Source organism: Nannobrachium achirus, assembly GCF_963921795.1.
Source record: "Nannobrachium achirus genome assembly, chromosome: 7".
Taxonomy (NCBI): domain Eukaryota; kingdom Metazoa; phylum Chordata; class Actinopteri; order Myctophiformes; family Myctophidae; genus Nannobrachium; species Nannobrachium achirus.
The window spans coordinates 34,045,447-34,070,786 of record NC_137816.1 but is presented as its reverse complement, the minus strand read 5'-3'; the positions used below and the strand labels follow the sequence as shown (position 1 = coordinate 34,070,786).

The following is a 25,340-nucleotide window of genomic DNA, read 5'->3' as shown; positions in this document are numbered from 1 at the left end:
CCATATCCTGGGAACGTCCATCCATTTCCTGGGACAGTGACATGAGTGGGAGCAGTGAGTCAGCAAGCACATGCACTGCGAGCACTGGTGGTAAAGAAATAATATTACAGTTCAGTAAGAGAGTCAGCTCTCAATGTCTATCCCCCTGTTAGGGCATCTAGGAAGCAGGGCTCTCAATGTCTATCCCCATTCCCAGCAGTTAGGGCATCTAGGAAGCAGGGCTCTCAATGTCTATCCCCATTCCCAGCAGTTAGGGCATCTAGGAAGCAGGGCTCTCAATGGCTATCCCCATTCCCAGCAGTTAGGGCATCTAGGAAGCAGGGCTCTTCCCAGAAGATGAAAGACACAGACAAGGTGAGCATTTCAGATTTGGCAACCCTTCCTGTAATCCAGTGTCTTCAAAGGAATCCAGGTCAAGCAAATGAATAACTGGCATGGCTAGGCATGGCTAACTGTTACCACATGCCAGCGATGTGGTTTGACAGTCAAGACAGATGGGGGATCCAGGCTGTTTTCAAAAAACAATCCCAGACACAAAGTGAAAGCTCCTCCTAAATAATGATCATTGGGTACTACTGTTAAAGAGGTTCTTCCAAAAACTGCACATTTAAGTGTTAAAATTCATTACAGATACTGAATCTGACTTTTTCACTATTTTCTCCTTCTACTCGTCTGCCTCTCCCAAATGCTTCACTACAACAATGCCGGTTTAACTAAGACATCAGCTGCAAAGAAAAGCTATTTACATGTGTGGATTACATTACATTATAAAGAAGTTCCACGTTTTCTTATTTTATTTCCTCACATTCACATCGGGCTCAATACGATGCATTTTTGGAGCGATGCATTCCGATATTAAATCAATGTACTGGGAGGTACTGTATAGTATGGTCCTGATACATCAGGAGTCCAGTCTGCTTATATTCACCCGTTTTCCAAAGAAGCTTGCTGTTTATGATGAGAAACTGGAAATACACAGGCAAGATATTCTCGCAAATTTTAACCACATTGAGGAGTAATGTAGACAACAAATGAAAAACAGGGTAAGTAGACCTACCAAAATCTTGGCACTGCGTCTTGAAGTCTACAGGGAGAGCCGACAAATTGTCCCTATGTGTCTGTTTTTCCCATGGCTCATCTCTGTCATCCCTGGCCTTTCCTTGCTCTACACGTTATTATTTCCATGTCTGTGTTTCAACTCTCCTGTTCCTTCAACCACAAGATGCTCCAATGACCCAGTTTTGCTCAGAGAAACAAATCACCAAAACGAAACCTGCTGAACTCAAGTAATGATCCGAAAACGTTCTGATGTTTTTTCATTAATAAATTACCTCTTTTATTTATTTCTATTATATTCATATATTTTTATGACAGTGTTGCGCAAAAGTAGGAGAAATATAAGATCTGTTGTGTGTAGATTTGTGGTATTTTTTATTAACAATATTCTCCAACTTTATTACAGTTGGAGAGAAAACACGTGACCTACTGTAGCTCACACTCTGCACATCTCCCCTCTTGAACTGTGTCTAAATGATATTGCTTCAAAAGGAACTTGGTAAACACAAATCAAGTTGAAATACAGATACAATTAGACCTTCGTAGAAGCCAACTCTGATCTTCTTTCCCTTTGACGCACTCAGACGTACGTATGACTACGCACCCAAGCTTAGTGGGTAGAATGTTGTTTTCTTTTGTACATTCCTCCTGTCCATGACCTCCCTCTACCCCCATCCTTCACCTGGTCTCACCTGGGTGTAATGCGTGCACATGGGTCCTGAGCAGCGATCTGGACACCAGGGGTTGCACTCCTGAGGGTAGGGATAGGTGTAATCTCTCACCTCGTCATACCAGGCCTGGACATGGTAGGCAGGGGAACGATACCTGGAGAATGCGGGTACACGGACACGCACGCGCGCGCACACACACACACACACACACACACACACACACACACACACACACACACACACACACACACACACACACACACACACACATAGTTACTATACTTGTCAGGACATCAACATTTTAGGACAGTGCTTTCATGAATTCCATTTTAACACTTTTTGGGCATTTTTATCGAAACTCACCTAACCCTAAAGCCGAAAGCAGCCGATGTTATACATCGTAAAGAACATGTAAATCAGCCATAATTCTAACTCTAAGAAGGATAAAGTCCACACTCTGGTTCTCCGCTACACTTGTTTATTTGCTTGTTTATTGTTTTTCGATCAAAATGATCTTGTTCAGGAATGAATGGTGAATTGTGATCAAAACATTGAGCAGCAAATAAACAAGTCGAGCTGAGAACCAGTCTCTCAACCAGTATGGGGACTTTATTATTGTTACTGGTGTTCTGCCGTTTGTCCAGCATCTGAACAGTGAACACTCAAGAGTGGATGTGTCTCCCCTATCCCCTAAAGCAGTGTTTCTTAAAGTGGATTTCGGGGACTCTCTAAGTTCCTTTATGGATTGGAGGTCTAAATTGACCCTTACGAATCTGTAACTTTGACAGCGTACAAATGGAACGAAATTTGGTTCCATTTGTACACTTCAAAGTTAAGGGGAGACCTTGAAATGTCAACGTTTGAGAACCACTGCCTGAAACCTAACATGTCTTATCCTACCCCTAACCCCAACCTGAATATTTTTCCTAATTGTAAGCCTTTTTTAACCATAAAACAATAATTTCTCTTGTGAGGACTAGGAAAAGGTTCTATTCCTCAAATGCTGCTATACTATACAAGTATCGTAATACAGTACAAGTACACACAGAGAAACTGTGATTGAGGCACACAGCACAAGCTCCATGGGCCCCCACCTTTCCCTCAAACATCCAACTATTAGTTTGGTTTTGACCTGGCACACAGTCCTGTAAGCAGTGGTGTAAAGTACTTGAGTATATTTACGCAAGTACTGTACTCAAGTACAATATGAGGTAAAAGTTTCAGAAAAAAAAGTGCTTTCCCTTTTGGCCAATTTCTTTGTACTTTTACTCAAGTAAAATGTAGAATAGAGTAACAAAGTATTTCTACTCTGTTACCTTTACTAAGTACATACTGTAGTACTTCTTCTAGCACTGCCTTTAAATTGCTCCCATCCATAACGGGGGAAATTGAATAACTCAGGAGAGGGGGAAAAAAACAAAAACTAAACATGGGAACACAGCCTGACAAATCAATCGCAGCCTTTATTGTAAACATCTCTTTTTACGGTATTGAAAAGTGCTGAGCTCATAAATGGACTGGGCCTGGACACTGAGGCGGAAACAAAAGCCCTGGTTCGTGCAGGGGCTGCTGCTGTTTGGGCTGATTTATACCTAGTTGCACACCGATCTATTTGTAGATCTGATGCTTTTGGTGCACGACACCAAAACACAAGTATAAATCAGGCTGCTAGAGGGAGTGAGAATGAGAGAAGATTCCTGCACCACGCACACGCGCACGAGCACGCACACGCACACGCACACGCACACACACACACACACACACACACACACACACACACACACACAACATGCTAGCTAGTGGCTCTCACCTGCCCCAGTGCACAGCAAGATTCTGTCCAATAGACATGAGTAGATCCTGAGGTCCATGCTCCCACTGGCATTCTTCTGCCCAGTGAGTGGCTGACCGTTCCAACTCATCGTCCCATACCTGTGTGCAAACAGTCCCAAACAGTTATTTTTCAGGAAATGGAAAAAAAAGACTGTATTCCAATGTAGTTATTATGTAGTAACAAGCTTCTTGATACTTTTTGTGAAATATTTGTGAAAAACCCACAGACACACAATCATTTTAACTTTCAAACTCGTTTTAAAAATAGTGAAAATAGAAATAATGCATTGCATAGCACAGCATTGTGACACATTGTGCAGCAAAGTAGGGCATTTTATTTACACAAAAACATCTAAAATGAAAGATTTATAGGATTCACCTGTCATTGGTGGAATGTATCCACCGGCTATATATTTACACGTACAGTACAGTGTCCCACTATGCTTGTTCAGACTCACTAACTACCTAACCACAACCTGTTCAAGGCCTCTATTCCCCCGGCTTCCTTCAGAAGGAGCTGAAACTGAGCTGGATACAAGTAAAACATTAACTCTTTTTTTCTTTTTTGCCCGGGACATCTGAGCGGAGCAGCTGGCGCCTGGCCCTGGTCCACTACAAATCCTCAGCAATCACAGCTGAATTATCCACATTTCCTGAGCGGTTTGCTTTATAGCGGTGGAAAGCAGGGTGGAGCAAGGGGATGACACCCCACTCTTGCCACGCAGGGATGGGAAGGAGCAAGGGTATTATAGGCAGGGCCAGGGAGGATGCCATTCAGCGTGGGCTGCTCAAACTCAAAGTAGGCTTACACAGCGACAAATATGGAGCATTCATTTAAAGGTGCAGCAAGTGAGTTGTATGTGTGTGTGTGTGTGTGTGTGTGTGTGTGTGTGTGTGTGTGTGTGTGTGTGTGTGTGTGTGTGTGTGTGTGTGTGTGTGTGTGCGCGCGTGGTGCGTGCGTGCGTGCGTGCGTGCATCTATTCGAGCCTTCGTGCGTGCTTGTGTGTGTGTGTGTGTGTGTGTGTGTGTGTGTGCGTGCGTGCGTGCGTGCGTGCGTGCGTGCGTGTGTGTGTGTGTGTTAAATAGCTCTATATTTTGAGTGTGTTTGTTCAGTGTCAGTGACAAGCGTCTTTCTGTGTCTCCAGCTCTTTAGTTAACGGAAAATGTTCGGGTTACCAGTTTTAACCAATCAGGAGAGAGAACTCATTCAGATTACAAGATACTTAAGTTAAATTAGTGATGGAATACATGAACACAATAGACACAATTTAAACACTATAAAGTTGAAGCTGATGAATGGGTACTCTCTCCTGATTGGAGGAAATTGGTGAACCACCTGAAAATGCATTTTCTGTTAAGTAAAGGCGATTGAGAGATGGGGAGGCGCCTGTTATTGAACACACACGCACACGCACACGCACACGCACACGCACACGCACACACACACACACACACACACACACACACACACACACACACTTTGCTCATTGCAATGATTACTATCAGAATATTTAACAAAAAGCTATCACTGTAAAAAATGACCTCGTTTTCGCAGCTAAACGAAACATCTCTCTACACTCAGTACATTTCCAGCCGTTTGGTGGTCGCTAAAACTCACACTCACACACATGTAAACATAAAACAACACACACACACACAGACACACACATCTCCCTAAACCGAGGTTGCATGTGAAGTCCTGTCCCTCTACGGCTGCCTTGTTCCAGAGGCTTGGAAAAGCACTAGGCAGGGTGAGACTTCACAACCCTGCTGCCTGACCACACTGCAGCAACACAGGCCGCTACACTGCCAGTACTATGCCTGTACCGCACAGCAAAGTCATCACTGTTGATTTATCCATTTGTAACTCTGAGAGTGTGCAAATGGAACCAAACGGGTCAGTCTCGTTACATTTAGTTATGTTCGGGAGGAAACCTTGTATCTCCATATTTCTCATGCAAAGATAGACGATCTGATGTGTCACAACGCGATGAATTGTGAGCTTATAGATGTGCACTTTTTTTTTTGAAGTGAACGTTTAAGTGGTTAAAGTATCTGTGGGTTTTACCAATGAAAAGTATTAACAAGAGCTTGTGACTAAATAATAACTAAATAATAACATTGGATCCACTGGAACACAGGTTATTTTTGACTATGCAGTTTTTATAAGAGTTTTGGAGACATACAAGGTTTCCACCCGACAGTGACGATTTGTATACTCAGAGTTAAATGAGCACTGAGGATTTCACTGTGTGTTGACCACATGATCACAGACTCGGTCCATAGAAACGGCATTCAGCCTCATTGTAGCCACTTCACCACATCACCACAGTCTATAAACACACTGGCCCCTCTCTTAATAACCCCGAGTGATGTCTGGAAACAATGGCTTTCCACGTCCCTCCACTCATCTCAACAATAACACTGTTCCCCCACTCCTCATCATTAATGCTCCAAACAGCAGGAGAATTTTCCTTCTTCTAGCCTTAATCTCCCCCTGTCCTCCTGTGAACCAACCTCATACTGATCCCCTCTTTCTTCTTCGTCTGTTGGATATTGTTCCAGGTGCTTTTACAGGTAGCCAGGTTATTATCCTCCTTGCAGAAGTGCACTGTCTTCTTTTGAGTGGATTCAAAGTCTTCTGCATTTAGGAACCAAGCATTTTAGATTTCTTCGGGGCATCAGGCAGGACTATGCCACTATATATGCCCACTTTGTCTTTCAGCACACTGTGAAATGATCAAAACGAGCCCTCAGTGGGACACCCTGGATTAAAACCCATGTCTCCTGCATGGGAAACCAAAGATCTACTGCTCAATCGTTAGGAGATTGAATAATAAGAGATCCTGCTCCAAAGAGCAGGAGAATATTCCTTATTCTATCTTGAATATCCCCTGTCCTCCTGTGAACCAGCTTCAATCTGATCCTTTCCTGCCCTTTTTTTCGTCTCTGTCTCTTGGATATTGTTCCAGGTTTTTTTTGTTGCAGGTAGCCTAGGGTCAGCATTATTATCCTCCTTGTAAAAGAGACGCCCAGCAGGCTGGCAACTGGCAACAGTTACCGTCATGATATCATCTTTTCCAGCGTAGAACAGAGAAAGGGCTTTTTTAAACACTTACTGTGTAACTTTAATTTAGCGTGAAATGCATGCTGACACGTCCAAATACGCAAACGATGACCTGATGCTCTGAACAAATAATCAAGAAGCCATCCTCAAGAAGACCTGAGTCACATGTCCCCCCTCACATGTCCCGCAACCTGTCTTTCCAGTGTCTCTCTCTCTCAACTACGCTAGCCAATAACACAAGGAGGCCCTTAACACTTTCCCAGCCTGGCCAGAATGGCTTGTCTGTGCATGGACTAGCCGGAAATTTCTATTATTGTATTATGATCTGAGACATAATATTATGATTATGAGCATCAGCGCGCCCCCTGTCCTTCTTGGATGGCACCATTCTTTATTTTTTTTTCTTTCGATCCCCCCAAGAAGTGTCTCGATCTGCATTGGCATATAGTGGGGATTTTGGTCGAGTCGTCTTCCCCCCCGTGCGCTTCACGTGCACGATCAGTGCACATCGAGGTAAGCGAATGTAATCCACTCCGTATGAAGCGCCCATGTCAACTTTTTTCTGATCAAAAACATCACGGACAGATGCTATGCTAACGCCTCCTCCTACAATGAAAGTGGACGGGACTGTGGCTATGCTGGCTGAAAGCTACCAGAAGTACTTCCGGTTCAGAGGGTTGAGAGAATGATCCTTTTAGATCAGTCGAAGAAGAGATGGAGGACAGCTGCCGATCGTTTTTTTTTTTTACGGTTTTGTACGGTTTAATCCGGTTTTAATATTAAACTATACTATGGAAGTTGCTCAACTACTGGTCAGTAGCCGTATTGCTTTTTTCGCCCGGGGTCGCCGCGGACCACCGGAGCGGGGCCGCAAACCACCGTGACCGCCTCGACTCGCTGAGATGCATCTGTAGAGGTGTCTCACGTTCCTCTGCGAGTAGGCGTTGGGGAGCAACAGGCTAAACTCCTACTCCTGTGCTGAGGCAAGCTACTTCCTGAAGAGACGGCAAGACGCGCTGTGATTTGCCGGTAGTGTATGATCCGCGCTGTGATTGGCCGGTAGTGTATGATGCTGGAGACAACGTATACAGATGACGTAATTTTGCAGCGAAATGCAGCCCCTGTCATGGCTCACTGGCTCAGTAAAAAACATATAAAGAAAAGGCTTTCAGGGCTGAAATTAACGTGGGTGGGTGTTCTAAAACTTTAGCGATTTAATAGTTAGGACAATTTTAAGATTAGTTTTATTGGAAAAGTTACATAGTATAGCTTTAAGTGGCTCCCCGTGGCTGAGAAAGAGTTAAAGGACCACTTCACACTTTTTCAACCTATCTTTATACGATTGGCCTTCAATAATGCTCATTACAGATACTCACTCTGTGAGGGCTGTAGACCTGCCTACCAGTGACACCGATGGTAGACAGCTTTTTGTTTTTGAATTAATACATAGGCAGGTTTCTGAACTGTCCATAGCCCACCTCTGAGACATGAGAGTGAGTAGACAGACATTGTGGCATCTTATAATGATCATTAGTGAGGACCAATTATATGAAGCTATGGATGAAAATGTTATCTTTATTGTATTGATTTTCTATTGGTTATTGGCTCTTCCTCTTCCCTGTTCTTGTGTTCCACTCATGTTGCTGCCTGAATTTCTCCCCGAGGATCAATAACGGTTCATCTTATCTATCATCTGAGATCAGTGATTGCATTAGACACCTAAAACTAAATTCAAATCAAAATTGAAAGCATACATTTTACTTCTATGAATAAATAGGACGGGCGGTGTCTTACCATGTGCTCCATGTTAGAGGCAGTGGGGTAGACCTCTCCCCTTAGCTTATTGTGCAACTGGAGGATCTCCTCGCGGTCTGACCATCGAATGGCCCGCCGGGCTCTGCCGCTGCCCGTCGTGTTGCTGTAGAGGTTGGGGTCCGCCTCCTCCTCATAGCGGCTCAGCAGCTGTCTCAGGGCCTTGGAATCGGGCAGGAAGAGGGCAGCCGCATCTCTGGCACACAGCAGGACGGCCAGGGAGAGAGAGAAAACAACAAGCCAGACCAGGGGCAGGGCAGCAGTGGTCATCTCTACTTGTTGGCTGCTTTTATGGCTGTCTGTAGAGGCTGTCTGCAGGCTCCTCCAGGTTACACAAAAGGGCTTAGTGGGACTGTTGAGGCTCCTGAGGGCCACAGAGCTGTAGGAACGAAAGACCTCTTGAGTTCTTCTCCCTCACCTTGAGAGATAAACACACACAATACAAACAATCCTGAGGGTTAATTTAACTCTTTAAGTACAATTTAGCAGATGCTCTTATCCAGGGCGACTTAGAAGTGTTGATTTAGCTCTAGTCAATAAATAAGGTAAATAATCACATAAATAGAGTGTAACTAATAGGCAGCTATAGGCAGCCATAGCTGGATGGGTAGAAACGCACGCACGCACACACACACACACACACACACACACACACACACACACACACACACACACACACACACACACACACACACACACACACACACACACACACATCAGCACAAGTGACTAAGATATGACTGCATAGTTGTCCACATCTTGGTCAATTGCTAGCATCAATCAAAATAAAAAGATGTCCAGAATGTGAGTGGGTGTACAAATGTGAGTAGTAGAAGTGCCATGAGCAATTTGAGCATACCAAATTGTAACTGGAACACTAAAATTTAAGGTGAAAAATGATCTCTCTCCTGATTGGATACAATTGGTATTGTGACCTGGAAAAACTCAACCCGCCCTGTATTTTCTGTTTACTAAAGAGCTGAAGAGATGGAGAGACCCCTATAGGCTACTGATCAAACACTCAACAAACATGAAATATCACATAATAAGCCATTCATTTATCTTCAATAGTGTTCAAATGTAACCAAATGGAAATGAAGCATTTTGTTCAAAAACTGAGCAATCCTGCAAACTTTGGAAGCCAATATTAGCCAATTAGGATGGAATATGAAATATCAGACGGTTCGGACTTGATCACATGACTATAGAGATACTGTGTACCGATTTGCATGATTTTTGGATAAAATCTCAAGGAATAATAGGAAAAATTGTGTCTTACATAAGTCGGCCTCCTGGTGGCGCTATAAAAGGCTGATGTGAAAAATGCAGGGAAAGGGTTTTTCCTTGGCCTCTAGGGAGTGCGCTTACAAAGTTTGAAACTGATCGGTGGAGTTATAGGTAAAACCACAAATCGGCCTGTTATAGCGCCACCATGAGGCTGATTTCAAAAATTTGAAGTGGCATTTCTTCCTCGACCTAGTGGGAACGTGTGTGCGCGATTTCATGATAATTGTCTCCACCAGCCGAAGGCTTGGGGGAGAGTATGTTTTCCTCTTCGTCCGTCCGTGTGTCCGTCCGTGCAATCTAGAATCTCTGCCCTAAATTTTTCAAATGGGCCTTTTCTAGCGCCACCTAGTGGCCGATGTTCGCAAAACACATTTCTGTGCACTACTCTTACAGATTTTGTCGAAAAATCCTACAAATCGGTAGGCAGTATCTCGACAGTCATGTGATCGACACAGATCTGTCTGATTTTGCATATTCCATCCTGATTGGCTAAGATTGGCTTCCAAAGTTTGTAGGATTGAGCAGTTTTGAACAAAATGCCTCAAATCCCAAACGCAAAGTGCAATTATCATGAAATCGCGCACACACGTTCCCACTATGCCGAGGAAGAAATGCCACTTATTTTTTTTTAAATCAGCCTCATGGTGGCGTTATAACAGGCCGATTTGTGGTTTTACCTATAACTCCACCGATCAGTTTCAAACTTTGTAAGCGCACTCCCTAGAGGCTAAGGATAAACCTTTGCCCTGCATTTTTCACATCATCCTTTTATAGCGCCACCTTTGGGCAGACTTATGTAAAACACATTTTTGGATATTACTCCTTGAGATTTTATCCAAAAATCACTCAAATCGGTACACAGTATCTCTATATGTCATGTGATCAAGTCCGATCCGTCTGATATTTCATATTCCATCCTGATTGGCTAATATTAGCTTCCAAAGTTTGCAGGATTGCTCTGTTTTTGAACAAAATGCTTCAAATCATCAACGCAGCTTGCGATTACCGTGAAATTTGCCACAGATATTCCCACTAGGTCAAGGAACAAATGCTACCTTTTTTCACATTGGCCTGTTATAGCGCCACCAGCAGGTAGACTTTAGCAAAACACATTTTTGGAACAATGCTTCAAATCATGCATGCAGCGTCCGATTTCCATGAAAGATCTATGGTGAAGAACATATGCCACCCTTTTTACATTGGCCTATTATACAGTAGCACCACCAGGACACACGGCCTGGTGGAGACCTGTGCTCGGAAGAGCACTGCTTCTAGTTGCAATTTGCGTTTGGGATTTGAGGCATTTTGTTCAAAACTGCTCAATCCTACAAACTTTGGAAGCCAATCTTAGCCAATCAGGATGGAATATGCAAAATCGGACAGATCCGTGACGATCACATGACTATCGAGATACTGCCTACCGATTTGTAGGATTTTTCGACAAAATCTGTAAGAGTAGTGCACAGAAATGTGTTTTGCGAACATCGGCCACTAGGTGGCGCTAGAAAAGGCCCATTTGAAAAATTTAGGGCAGAGGTTCTAGATTGGCATCCAGGGAATGTGTGTGCTCACTTTGGCAGCGACCGGGCCAACGGCGACTGAGATTAGGTGCACACAAACTGCGAGGACACACGGACGCACGCACGCACGCACGCACGCACGCACGCACGCACGGACGGACACACGGACGGACGAAGGGGAAAACATACTCTCCCCCATGCCTTCGGCTGGTGGAGACAACAAACAGATCACAAGCCTTCCCTAGGAGGCAGTCACACTAAGGGACTATACTGTTGTGATGGGCAGTGCAGCCCTGTGACACCTTATGTGACTGAAGCTGTTTCTCAAGTCCTTAAATCAAATCCTATTTCCTATCTCCCATTGTCAGTGGGTGGGAACATACAAGGAAATAGGAAAGAAGTGTGGGAACTAATTTAAGGACTTGAGACGCAGCTTAGCTGTGAATGTGTGCACCTGTGTGCTGCTGCTAGTTTTGATAAGGGGCGTCAGCTTTACCAGTTCAGTGTTAATCAGGGTTTCTCAAGGTTCAACATCATGGACGGATTGTCTCCTGTTCTGTGCTACAAGAAGAGGAACAAAGTGCTAGAACACAGAAAGTGTTATATTCCGTGTTATTGTCATCCTGACCTGACCAGCTATACTGCAAACTGTCCGTACCCATCTGCGTTCTTTAGTAAAGTCTGTTAAACTGAGGAATCCTTGTCTTGCCTTCATTACCCACTCCTCTACACTCCTCCTACACACACACACACACACACACACACACACACACACACACACACACACACACACACACACACACACACACACACACACACACACACACACACACAGTGTATACCGTAGGTACCTGGATTCAAACCAAAGTTTTCTGCATAGGAAACCAAGCATCTACCACTCAGCTAGAGGGGAATCCCATAGAACCCACCTTGGCCAAGAAGGATATTAGGCTTCTTCTGGGCATCAGGCAGGGCTACTCTCTTACATCAATCCTTACACCTGACCACACTGGAAAGAATGATCGGACGAGCCCCCAATGTGACCTGGATTGGAACCCATGTCTCCTGCATGAGAAACCAAACATCTACCCCTCAACCAAAGGCCTGGGAGATATTGGCATATTATTGCATTATATTGGCATCCCATTGATATGGTAGGTATTAGGATTGCATTAGGCATTAGGCAGCGTTACTCTGTTGTCTACATGAGCATGAGCATCATCTGCTACACGCACCCTGGCAAGAAAATCCCCAGAAACATGACTGGCACATCCTGCATGAAACTACAACTAAGGCATTGCATCTAAAGATTCAAGTCCCACCATGCCACAGAAGATCTGAGCTTGAGCAAACTGCCAACCACATATAATACTGGTAATCACAACCTGTCCCTCGCATAGACCACCTTTGGAGGATGGCCTCTTTAAAAGACATGGTGGTAAAAAGTAAAACAGCAGAGATATTTAACACAGACACAGGCAAGAAAGGTGCAGTCAGCAGATAGAATAAAGAATTGGTTCTTTGAAACATTTTCATGTCAAGGACCCCCAAATCGAAGCATTTGTAATATGTTTGGCCATACTAAAAAAAAGATTTGTTGTTGAAAATGTTGAATTCAACATTTCAAATGTTATTTTTTTTTAAACAGCAGATCTAAAAAAAAAACTCTGCAAATTGTGAGCTTTTATTTTTTGAATAGCCTGTCAGGCAGCCAATGTATGAGGGTTCAAGTTAAAGACAGGTGATTTGATGCAATATTAGTTGGCGATCCTCTGGAAACTCTTCTAAGGCCCCGGCTACACGGAGCTGGATTGTTGCTGGATTGTTGATATCTAGACACTTTTTTGTGCTGTTGGGGCATGTAGCCACACGAAGCTGGATAGTTTGGCAGTGAATCTGGATAGTTTTCAATCCGGATAAATAAGTGGAGACACTGAAAACTATCCGCTTCACTGGATCCGTGTAGTCAAGATAGGCGGATAGTTCTGAAGACAATGACATCACCGTAATCTTCGCGCATGCCCATTGATTCTTTTGGCATTCGCTGTAGTGTTCTTCCAGAACAGAAGATGGCAGCAATGCACCAAAAAGATGGGTGCCAACCGTCCTCAAAAAAGAAGCTCTTGTCAGTGAGCATGCGCCAACAACAGCAGCAACAACTTCAAAACAAATAACCTCGCGTTTTGAAGAGTTTATTAGAAGTTTGCATAGGAAAAAGGTACAGTTTCATGACGGTACAGTTCACTGGTACAAGGTCAACTAAGGAGATCCTAGAAAAGCACTTGGCTTATTTCCAACCATCATCAGGCAGAACGTCACAACAACGCAGAGTCGCCGCCGACTCATCATCATCATCATCACAACAAACATGACGCCTTCCAAGCTTTTTACTTTTTTCCTTTCCCTTCTGGGACTTTTGGGAGTGCTCCAAATTAACATGGCACTGCTGCACCAACTCCACCACTTCAATGGGACGAGAAGGCGTATGATGCGCACCATATTGCTGAACACCGGTCCACAGCGTCCGCGGTTCAAAGCCCGCAAGCGGCGGCAGTTTTGGGTCAGACCTGGTCGAACCAGCCTCTGGTGGGACAATTTCGTGGCAGGGTTAGTGGTTGAGGAGGAGTGGAAGGAAAACTTCCGCATGTCGAAACCATCACTCGTTGCTTTGGCAGAGTGTCTCCGTCCTTACATCGAAGGTAGGCTATGCCTTACACACAGTAGGCCTATGTCTCTGTATGTTTTCACTATTGTTTGTATTTCTTTAGCTGATAAAGTCTGTATATGGGTCTTCCCCATGCTAGCTTGCAGTGGATATTTGTTGTCTCAATGCCATATTTGCCACGGACAAATGAAACTCATAAATAGCTAGTACTGAATGACCATAACAGGTATATATCACTCTGAGAGTGTACAAATGCAACCAAAAAGGGTAAATTTTGTTCCATTTATACCCCCATAACTGTCTCAGAGTGACTCTCAGAGTTATGGGGGTACAAATGAAACCAAATGGACCCCCATAACTCTTGCGTGTACAAATGGGTATTTGTACCCCCATAACTAGGGGTCTATTTGGTTCCATTTGTACCCCCATAACTATGGATAAAGTTATGGGGGTACAAATGGAACCAAATCCATTTGGAGGGTCCGTTTGGTTCCATAGAGTTATGGGGGTACAAATGGAACCTATTTGTACACTCTCAAGAGTTATGGGGGTCTTTGCAAATAAAACATTTGAGAACCACTAGTTATAGATAGATACCTTTATTATCCCAAGGGGGAAAATGTGTTGCTCAGAGGCAGCACAGCAGTATAATGTTATTTACAAAGTTACAGAGAAGTATGAAAAAGAAAACAACAAGAACAGAGTACAGTAAGTACAGTAAGAGCAAGGTACAACAGGAAAGGGAACGAATAATATATATAGTATATACATAGTGTCTTAAAGCATAAACTATCAAAATAATACAGTGCCCAAATCAAAGTGACCATAACAGTCAATACTAAAAAACTAACACAACCTAATAGTGCAAAAAACTAGCAACTAGCAAAATAGAATAAAAATAAACAAGAAAAGGTGATGCATGGGATTCCTAATATGCCATAGTGTCATACATGCACACGTGTGTATGGAAATATTGATGACCCCTGCTGTATAGCACTTTGTTTGTTTTTAAAATGTGTTTTATAAATAAATGTGATTTGATTTTGATTTGAAGGGGAAACAACGGTGATGAGAGCTCCAGTGGACGTGTTGAAGAAGGTGGCCTGTACCTTGTACTACCTGAGTGACCAAGGGAGGCAGCGGAAGACGGCAAACTCCTTTGGCTTGTCGAAACAGTGCGTCTCCAACATCGTGAGGGAGGTCTGTACAGCCATAACTGTCCATCTAGGCCCCCAGTACATCAGGCTGCCCTTCACAGAACCTGAAGCTGAAGAACTTGTTAGCCAGTTTCAACATGCCCATGGTATACCACAGTGCTTGGGAGCAGTTGATGGCACACACATCGAGATCAGACAGCCCATGGAAAACTCTGTGGAATATATCAACAGAAAAGGGAGATACACCCTCAACGTACAAGGCACGTGTAATTATAATTTCCAGTTTATGGATGTGGTTGTCAAATGGCCTGGGAGCGTTCACGATGCTCGTGTGTTTGCGAATTCAAAATTAAATTATTATTTCAAGACTGGTCGCATCCCTGCCCTGAAAAAGAGGATTGTGGAGGAGGAAGACCCCATCCCTATATTCCTACTTGGGGACCCGGCCTACCCATTAATGCCTTTCCTCATGAAGGAATATGCCAGCGGTGGGTGCAACCCTCAACAACAGTACTTTGGCATGTGTCTTTGCAGCGGACGAATGGTCATTGAATGTGCTTTTGGGCGATTGAAGGCCAGGTTTGGAGCGCTTCAGAAGAAACTGGACATCAACCTGAATGACCTCCCTTACGTCATCTATGCTTGTTTTGTTCTCCATAACTATTGTGAGGTCTGCAAGGAGACCATTGATGACCACAGTGTGACGTTAGCTCGCGAATCTGACAGTGCATTCCAGCCTCCCATGCAGAACAACCAGTACAGAACAGACTGCAACGAGGCTGAGGGAAAGAGGGTCAGGAGGGTCTTGACAAAATACCTTGATCCTTAAAACCTTTATTTTTTTTTTATTTTTTTTTTTTCATTTCATTTTTTCAATATAAATGTTATTATTTACTTTGTAAGCACAACACATCTCTTCTGGGATGGCAACTGGCCCCTGGCAACAAACTTATTTCAGATGGATTATGGCCAAATTATAATAATTTTGGGGGTCCTTTACATGAAAAGGTTTGAGAACCACTGAAGGCTGTAGGAACAGCCTTTTTTTTTATTTTATTTTTTACTATTACTACTTCTTTACTACTTCTTCTGAGGAGCCGAATCAAACAAAAAGGAATGCCTCAGCTCCTACTGTACTTTACAAGTGTTTATCAGGGTGTGAGGTCCCACTATTTTTTACTATTACTACTTACTTATTATTACTACTTACTATTACTACTTACTACTACTTACTACTTAATATTACTACTTTTACTATTACTACTTAATGCACACTAATGTGTGCATTGCAAGAATGTTTTCTCACTCAACAGTAAACAAACCAACATAAAAATTAAGTGTATAGAGGGTATCTGCACATTTCTTAAGTAACAATTTAAGGACTTTTTAATCCCTCTAAAATGACAAATTAAAATTGTCTAAAATTAGAGGCAGAAGTTGTGAAAATAGCCGATCTACATGCTCACAACGCCTCGCAACACGAGACGTTGTGAGCATGCAGATCTGCTATTTTCACAATAGAAACGGTGGTATAAAATATGTAATGCCTCAACTCTTAGTGTTCATCACGGTGGGGGGGTCCCTGGTTAAAATATGATTATTTTGGGGGTTGCGAGCCGAATCAAACAAAATGGAATGCCTCAGCTCCTACTGTACATTACAAGTGTTGTGCTGAATGTTATGATACATGTCCGTTTTTTCTTTTCTGATGTTTTCACACAGATGTGAAAGTATTGTAATGCTACACTATAATATACATTTTTCCTTGTAACTTCTCTGAACAGTTTTTCCAAGGCAACTTATTTGTGATTGAAACAAAATAAAGTAAATTTGGCATTGAAAACCCTTTTTTTATTCGTGTGTACAGACTGTCAACTGTTGTGGTAATAGCAATGCAACAAAACTAAACAGGCATTTAGTGCAAAATGACTTATAACAGTCTCACTCTCCATCCACATGGGATAGGCTATGTAAACAGTACATTTTACTTTAACACTATATTCAATGCAGTCTTTGTTCAACGCAAGTGCAACTGAACGCAAGTGCAACTGAAGTTTTATTCCAAAGAACTGTAAACATCCACATAGGATATGTATACACTATACAATCAATGTGGTATTATGTGCAACAAATATGCCAAAACCATTACAAAGTATGCCTCCAGAGCAATATTATCTAAAATAACAAATGGCCTAAAATGAAGGCTTAACAAAAACATTAGGCTGCAACAAAAAACTGAAATGTAACGGAAACTGTTATTTTTACAAATTTTCAAATTGGTCATTCTGGTCATCTTGGAACAGAGCCTGCCTGTAGGAAAACGGAGTAGGATGTTGGGTGCTATTTGGCTGAGGAGGTGACACGCTGTGTGATCGTGATGGGTTAGGGGATGGTGTGTTGGAAATGAACGGATCAGGATGTTGTGGTGTGTTTGACTGAGGAGGTGACACGCTGTGTGATCGTGATGGTGTGTTGAAAATGAACGGATCAGGATGTTGTGGTGTGTTTGACTGAGGAGGTGACACGCTGTGTGATCGTGATGGTGTGTTGAAAATGAACGGATCAGGATGTTGTGGTGTGTTTGGCTGTGGAGGTGACATGTTGTGTGATCGTGATGGGTTATGGGATGGTGGGGTGAAAATGAACGGATCGGGATGTTGTGGTGTGTTATTTGGCTGTGGAGGTGAGATGTGTGATGGGTTATGTAGGTATGGAGGGTAAGGGTTATGCATGTGCATGTAAGTGCCACTTTGAGGTTGTGCGTAATATGGATGCTGAGTAGGCAGGGGCATCATTTGGGTCAAAAGATGAATTCCACCAGTGATTGCGGATGTGAGCTGTGCAATGTTGGAGGTTATTTTGTTGAGATTCTCTGTGTTTTGTGTTTCTGCTTTTTCCATGAGTTTCAGCATGCTCCTCTTCACCTCTAGGTCTTCTTGGGCAGCGTTCTCCAATGGAACCCTTCTCTTGAGTTTGTCGTATCTGTAGCCCTTAAGTTTGTCCTTGAATAGAAGAATAAAATACTTTAGTTACATGGAAAATAAATTTCAAAACAAGCAGATAGAACTGTAATAGTCTATAACTGTATATCCTATGTCTGTAAAAACAACCAACAAAGAGCAAAATGCAATAGCATATTGTATTCCATATTTTAGAATATATATGTTTTAATCAACCAATAAAGGATAGGTGGGCACTAGTGACATCTGGGCACCTTGATGCGAAATTGCCTATTTTGTCCAAAATGTTAAAAAATATATATTTTAAAAATGATCTTAAGTAATGTAAAGTATACATGATGTGAACATTCACAGTACATCATTATCAGACTTAACTTTAACCTTCAAATTCTTGTTTATGCGCCAAAATGACTGGATATACTTTTTTTTTTCTTTTAGCAATTGTAGAAATATTAGACCGTATTGTCGAAATGTTTCAGCATGTTCTAATCAGATATACTTTACATACAATAGTAAAGTAGAGTAATCATTATAGTAATTCGGTATTAGGACCACAAACATACTTGAAGTAGGTTCCTTCGGTCCTTCACGGTCGAGGCAGACACTCCTGGAGTGTCTGCAGCAGACCCATTTCCATCACTAGACGTGCCAGCAGTAGACCCATCTCCATCAATAGACGTGCCATCCGTAACGTGTCCTGTATCAGGAGGACCCTCGCTGGCAGATGATCCGTCGGTCTGGTCCACGTCAATGTCTGAAGACTCGATGCCAGAAGATATTGAACATGTAGCTGGAGAGCCACCCCAAAGCAGCGCACAGAGCTCGTAGTACAGCATCACCACTCTACCGTGTCCACTTCGGCGCCCGTTGTCAACGGCTTCGCGGTACTTTGATCTGATGTTCTTGAGCTTGGTCGATATTATTGACTTGATCGCCATTATTGACTTGGTCAACATGTCCTGTGAATGAGGAAAGTCTTTCCCAACCTTTTTAGCTTCCTCTGGATCAGGATACTGTTCCCGAAACTCTTCTGTGATGTCGTTATATTTTGTGTAACACGAATCCCAGTCAACACTCTCTTGTGCTCTCATGGCCTTGTATTGTACGGCGATATTAAGCAGCAACTCAACCTCATCGTCGGTCCATATAAAAATTTTATCACTTTTTTCACTTTTATCTTTTTTCTTCTTGCTCTCCATGACTTCACTCACGTGTTTTCAGTAGCTGTTTGTTTTTGTTTTTGATTCACTGCCGGGCTTCCGGCTTAGTACTGCGCATGCTGAGATGCTGAGCCTATTCTTCTATGGTAGAGCACTCTGGGTATTACTTATCCCTTACCACCACGGCGCCACCTACTGGCCTGGCATGCTTGTTGGAGCCTATAATTATAGACCTCCCTCCATGCCTCCCTCTAGTGGAGGTCTGGGGACTCATATTTTAGACCTAGATATCCAGCTCCGTGTGAACCTAGATAGTTTTCTATCTGGATATCAACAATCTATCTGGATATCAACAATCCAGCTCCGTCTAGCCGGGGCCTAAGACCCCGAGGGTCCCGGGACCGAACTTTGAGAAACACTGGAAAAAATCCACACAGACAGTCGCTCTACCCTTGAATCCATTCGTCACCTCGCTCTAGTCCGTGCCTGGTGCCTCCTCTGGATGAAAAGGCTGCTTGAGGTTTGGCTCCGGGTTCTGTGTCAACACAAGCCGCTGTCAGAGCGCCAGCCCAGGGCATAGAGATCCAGCAGCACCACCCTTCTCCCAGCGCGGTGCCCCCCTTTCACACCAGACCTCGACCAGCTTTTATTTCTGGCCCCTTCTCATTGCTCTCATGAATTTTATAAGAGAGTGACAGACATAACGCGTATACGCATGGATGGATGCGCACGTGGCCTGCCTTATACCCATGCAAACATACCCAGTACTCTACAGTCTGCAGGGTATAATCTATTACATCAAGTGGATGCATGCAGCAGCTACTCTGCCCAAAAAAGCACCAAAAAGTGGAATGTAAACACAACCCGGATCATGAAATTTGTTCTCTGATATCTGACGTCTCCATAATGTTCACAGATTCACAAACAAACAAGCCTCTCTTAAATCAGTGGTCCTCAAAGTGGGGTCCAGAATGGAACCCGAATGGAACCCCAATGCCAATTGGATTGACATTGAGAACCAAATTAATAAAGTCATTACAGATGATGCACAACCTCTTCCAATAATCCATCATATATATATGATGGATATAGCCTATATATATGATATAGCTCTATATATATATATATATATATATGTATATGTCTATAGTCCTTCTTAATAGCATCTTCGTTGAGTTCGTTCTTACCTATATCTTAGCCGTGCAATTATCCAGTGACTTCGATGTGCGTGAGGACCAGTTAATGTTCCTTTAGAGAGAGAGTGTGTAGCTGTGTGTTGGCGGTGATCCCAGAGCGCTGACTGAGACAAACTTCAACTTCTGACTCCGCATCGGCTCCACAGTGCCTTATATAGAGACGGAGACCCCTTTACAGCACTGTTTCTCAACGTCTGGTCTGGGGACCACCGCTGGTCTAGGGTGGGGGAAAGAATCAGCGGTGGAAAAAGGCTACTCACATGTTTTAAAAGTATCAATACTGAAAAAAAATATATATAGCCTATATATTAAATATTAAAAATTAAATAAATAAAAATACTTGAGTAAAGGTAGGCTACACAAGTAGCGTAACTATGGGTATCAAAATGTACCTAAAGTAGGCTACCAAAAGTAGAAAGTAGACCTACTCATTACATGCAGATCGAAGGTCCCATTTCAAGTTTTCAAATGTATAAAAAAATCTTTTTTTTTTTTTAAATAGCTATGATCAAAATCTGCAAAGTAACTATAACTGAAGTGCTGAAATAATTAAGTAAAAGTAGGCTACAATATTTGGATCCGATGTAGATAGTAGGCCTAGAAGTAAAAATATTGAAAATTGGAAATACTCAAGTAGCCTAAAGTACAAATACCTCGCAATTGTAGGCTACTTAAGTACAGTAGGTCTACTTAAGTAAATCTACTTGGTTACTACACTGGGAGGAAAAGCACCGATTCTCCTTTCCTCCCCCGTTTGCTTTGCCAGCCGTCCCAGAGAGGAGGCGATGTTCCTGGCAATCGTCACTGACAAGTGATGTCGAAAGGAAAACGCTGCAGGAATGTAGTTCAAATTCACCAGAAGTCCTGCGATGCTGCAATTCTCTCCTATGAATCAGAATGTTTGGCAAACATCGCGCTAGTCTAGCCCATGGTGGCAGTGATTCACAAACATTTTCATTTCATTGTGTATTGGCCTGGGCAGTGGGCACCGATTAGAAAAGAGGTTGTGCCAGGGAGCCCAATATGTGTTGTTAAAGTGTTGTAAAGTGTAAAAAATCCCCAAATTTAAGATAAATTAAATTCAAACCCCTCAATAATTATCAGAAACAACAACAATATGGATATTACTGTATACAATAATCTATTGTAGGCTATTTATTTTAAATTCCACAACAATAAACTGAGGCCCATTTTTTATTATTTTGTATAAATCAAACGTGTGAGAACAGGGAGAAATATAATAATAATAATAAGGGTAATAATAATAATAACAATAATAGCCTAATACAAATAAATGATCATTATAATAATATTTAATGATTGGGGCTTTTAAGCCGTGACATCATTTTGTAGGCAGAGGAGAACTTTGCCCCCAGAGCATTTTCTGTCCCTCGCTATTTCAACAGATCCGAGACAAAAATAACGACTAAAGTATAATTCTAACACTTTCCTTTCAACAACAAAGAAAAGAAAAATGTGTAAATAGTAAAAATAGTAAAAAGATTCACGGAAACTGGGGGCAGAAATTCTCTTCTGCCTACAAAATGATGTCATACTTAACAGCCCCTAACCTGCACATATCTACACCAGGGGTCTTCAACGTTTTCAGGTCAAGGACCCCTTAGTTGAGAGAGAGATGAAGCGGGGACCCCACAACCTGTTCATAGATACCATATAGTTTCATCATTTGACAGCACAATCATCTGTGTATTTTGGATTCATGTCAATTTGTGTTTTCAGATATTTATTAACCACCGTCAATACTTAATAAACTTGACCTTTCACTCTGTACCAAAGCTCTTTGCTGAAAATAGCAGATCTACATGCTCACAATGCCTCGCAGCGCGAGGGGTTGTGAGCTGGTAGATCTGCTATTTTGGCTAAAGTTCTCAGAATATGGACACTAGGGTTCAAGTGGTTAATATAAAAAAGTCTGAGGACCCTCTAGGAGTCCCAGACCCCCTGTTGAAGACCCTTGGTCTACACACTTCTAGTGGGTGGTTTGATCCCAAGAAGGTATGGCGGCAAACTTACTATCTGAGTGGGAAACCGAGGTGGAATTTTACAAGCACACACAGGTCGACTGCACAAAGCAGACCTGCTATGCTGGCAAGCTGTCCTATAGCTGTGACGCTGCCAAAACGGCCTCCTAACATGCTGTTTGGCTAAATGTAGGTCTATTGTAGTAGGTCTAACTAGGAGGCAATATCCTACATGTACCTAAAGTAGCTCATTTACCAGCTCAGTGGCAGTGTGATTAGAGCGTCAACCCAGATGAGATTGGCAGGTTGGGGTTCAATCCCAATACCAAAGTCTATAAAAATGGCACTCAATTATACCACCCAGGGTTGGAATGTGGGTAAGTCCCTGCAACATACTAACATCATAGAGGAGGAAAAAATCCTAAAAAAGAGCCTTAGTTTTTGAGGTACCCCTACCCGGGGTAGAACAAAACGCGACATAGTTTTTTCATATCTTTAGGATGTCCCCTTCATGAAATGGATTGTCCCAAGTTTTACTTTGACTGCAAAAGTCATGAAATTGATCCATGAAGGGACTCATCACATAGGCAAAAAAACGCCTATCCTGAAAGATGGAGTTCCAAGTCAATCCTTTGTCATTTTCTACCTGCAGGTTGTTTTTACCTCATACTTGCACAGATGGTCCACAGGTAGTGTCCTTACATCCCAGAACAATCAGAATGCAAAAATATGGTTCTGTTTTGAATCTGCAGCCTTTTATATAAGGACTTTCTATAGGCGGAAATTACATTTCTAAGGAATGTTCCCCTGTAAGTCTGGTGATAATCTTCTATAAGGGGTAGAACAAAACGCGACATAGTTTTTTCATATCTTTAGGATGTCCCCTTCATGAAATGCACTGTCCCGAGTTTTACTTTTACTGCCAAAGTCATGAAATTGTTCCATGAAGGGACTCACCACATACTGTAGGCAAAAATCGCCTACCCTGAAAGATGGGGTTCCAATTCAATCCTTTGTCATTTTCTACCTGCAGGTTGCTTTTACCTCATACTTGCACAGATGGTCTACAAGTAGTGTCCTTACATCCCAGAACAATCAGAATGCAAAAATATGGTTCTGTTTTGAATCTGCAGCCTTTAATATAAGGACTTTCTATAGGCGGAAATGACATTCCTAAGGAAGAATCCCCTGTGATCCTGGAGATAATCTTCTATAAGGGGTAGTACAAACCCTGACAGTGTTTTTACTTGTCCTCTTCATGAAATGGATGGTCAGTAGTTTTACTTTTACTGCAGAAGTCATGAAATTGATCCATAAAGGTACCCACCATAAAAAAGCCTACCCTGAAAGATGGAGTTCCAAGTCAATCCTTTGTCATTTTCTACCTGCTGGTTGTTTCATCTCATATTGCACAGATGGTCTACAGGTAGTGTCCCTAAATCCCAAGGGGGGGGGGGCTCTCTCCATTCCGACATGTCGCCACTCCGAAATGGACTTCTTATTGTCGGAGTGGCGACACTCCCATGGGCCTAAGGTTTAGGGTTAGGGGTAGAGATAGGGTTAGTGTCGGAATGCAGACATGTCGGAAAGGAGACATGTCGGAGTGGAGAGATGCACCCATCCCAAGGCCTAATTCTCTTCACCTCAAAAGCAGCAAACATATTGTTCTATAAGCAGTCTATGGTATTCAGACTTAAATGCAGTACATTATAAGTAAGCCTATATTCAGTAGAATACACTACACTTTGTGCGCCATTCTTAATGCCAAATAATCAGCAGCCTTTTCTCATTTTCATTTATTTCTTTTTCAATCAACAACTATTTTGAGCAGTGTAAGGGAGACTGACCAATGTTTGATTATTTGGCATGCAGTAAGCCAAAGATTCTCAGATCCTGAAGTTCATGAATGTGCTTCGCCAGCTTGTTGAAAGCTGTATTATTGCTTATTCTGAACAGGCTGCTTGTTGCATTGCATCCAGTCAATGCGTGCCATGCTAGAAGACTCTCACACAAAGCCACTCCCAATGTATTTGTAATATCAGACATTGGGATGTATCGTTGTCTATCCCATGACCAGCATGCATGAAAATGGCAGCTATTCCAAGGAGTTGTTGACTGACATAGTAGGCGAGCAACACAAGTATATCCATAGTACTGTACATATAAATTAGGTCAGGGTCTGAGAACCTTTGGCTTGACAGATAGTCTACCAGAGGCTTCAGGATGTTCAAGACAATATGCCCTCACTCTCTATGGCCTAAAAAAGAAGGCAAAGGGCCAGGTGTGTTCTAGTCTTGATGAGCTCCGTTGTATTCTTGCATCAACGACAGACATGCCAGTCTCACACCTGCCTCCCACTGAGGATATTTTTGAATGTTCAACAGGCTATGTACCAAACTGGTACAGTATATGGTGCCACAATCATGTCCCCAAACCCCTTTTGTGGAATCCAGTTGGGAAGGGTTGGATGCTAAAGGATACATCACTAAAGCCTGTCCTGTTCAAAAAATAGCCTGCACCAAGCAGTAAGAGACCTCACCCAACTCTACTGCTATGATAAGGATTGTTGCAGTCAAAGTAGTACGTGCCTCAATGTCTCTCTGTGGGATTGTGTTGTACATAATATTGCTCCTGTATTTACAGTACATTGCCTGTAAACTAAAATAAACAAGAAATGACACAATCCTTTTATACCAGCTTGTGCCTTGTGGACCAGCCTTGACTGTAGAGCATTGTAGTGGCCCTTGGTTGTAATCCACTGGGAACTGAATTCCTTCTTACCGTTTATATTATAATAATATATACCATCATACCATATTTATTACCATAACATAAATAGTAAGACTGAATTCAATTAATCCATTGACCAGCCATTGACCAATAGATACACAGCCGATTACGTCACGAACAAACTCCTGACAAAATTATGTCTGAATTTGGGAGATCACAGCTTTGTATCCATTGACCAGCTTTGCAA

The 25,340-nt window shown here is 42.6% G+C and overlaps 3 protein-coding genes across 3 annotated transcripts in view; 1 reads left to right on the top strand and 2 right to left on the bottom strand.

Annotated features, from left to right (window-relative positions):
- The window catches only part of crispld2 (cysteine-rich secretory protein LCCL domain containing 2), a 30,004-nt gene extending 9,514 nt beyond the window's left edge, over positions 1-20,490 (bottom strand). Inside the window, exons 1-4 of the mRNA XM_080729772.1 lie at positions 20,373-20,490; positions 8,419-8,815; positions 3,538-3,656; positions 1,749-1,881 (exon numbers count right to left, since the gene is read on the bottom strand). Of these exons, the coding sequence (XP_080585898.1) occupies positions 1,749-1,881; positions 3,538-3,656; positions 8,419-8,706 (540 nt within the window). The 5' untranslated portion in view covers positions 8,707-8,815; positions 20,373-20,490. The remainder of the gene's footprint in view (positions 1-1,748; positions 1,882-3,537; positions 3,657-8,418; positions 8,816-20,372) is intronic.
- LOC308288724 (putative nuclease HARBI1) lies at positions 13,253-15,894 on the top strand (the record flags this gene model as incomplete). The annotated part of the gene is made up of 2 exons (XM_080730194.1): positions 13,253-13,942; positions 14,963-15,894. The coding sequence occupies exons 1-2, from the start codon at positions 13,612-13,614 to the stop codon at positions 15,892-15,894; spliced, it is 1,263 nt and encodes a 420-aa protein (XP_080586320.1). The 5' UTR covers positions 13,253-13,611.
- On the bottom strand, positions 17,321-19,274 carry LOC308288431 (uncharacterized protein). Its single transcript, XM_080729866.1, has 2 exons — positions 18,589-19,274; positions 17,321-18,067 (listed from the first exon to the last, which is right to left on the bottom strand). The coding sequence occupies exons 1-2, from the start codon at positions 19,222-19,224 to the stop codon at positions 17,327-17,329; spliced, it is 1,377 nt and encodes a 458-aa protein (XP_080585992.1). The 5' UTR covers positions 19,225-19,274; the 3' UTR covers positions 17,321-17,326.
- Positions 20,491-25,340: the final 4,850 nt, after the last annotated feature.

Coding starts and splice junctions, on each gene's coding strand:
- LOC308288431 (XM_080729866.1), bottom strand. CDS start 19,224: ATGGAGAGCAAGAAGAAAAAAGATAAAAGTGAAAAAAGTGATAAAATT. Junction 18,068..18,588: donor ACCGAAGGAACCTACTTCAA/GTATGTTTGTGG, acceptor CTTCTATTCAAG/GACAAACTTAAGGGCTACAG.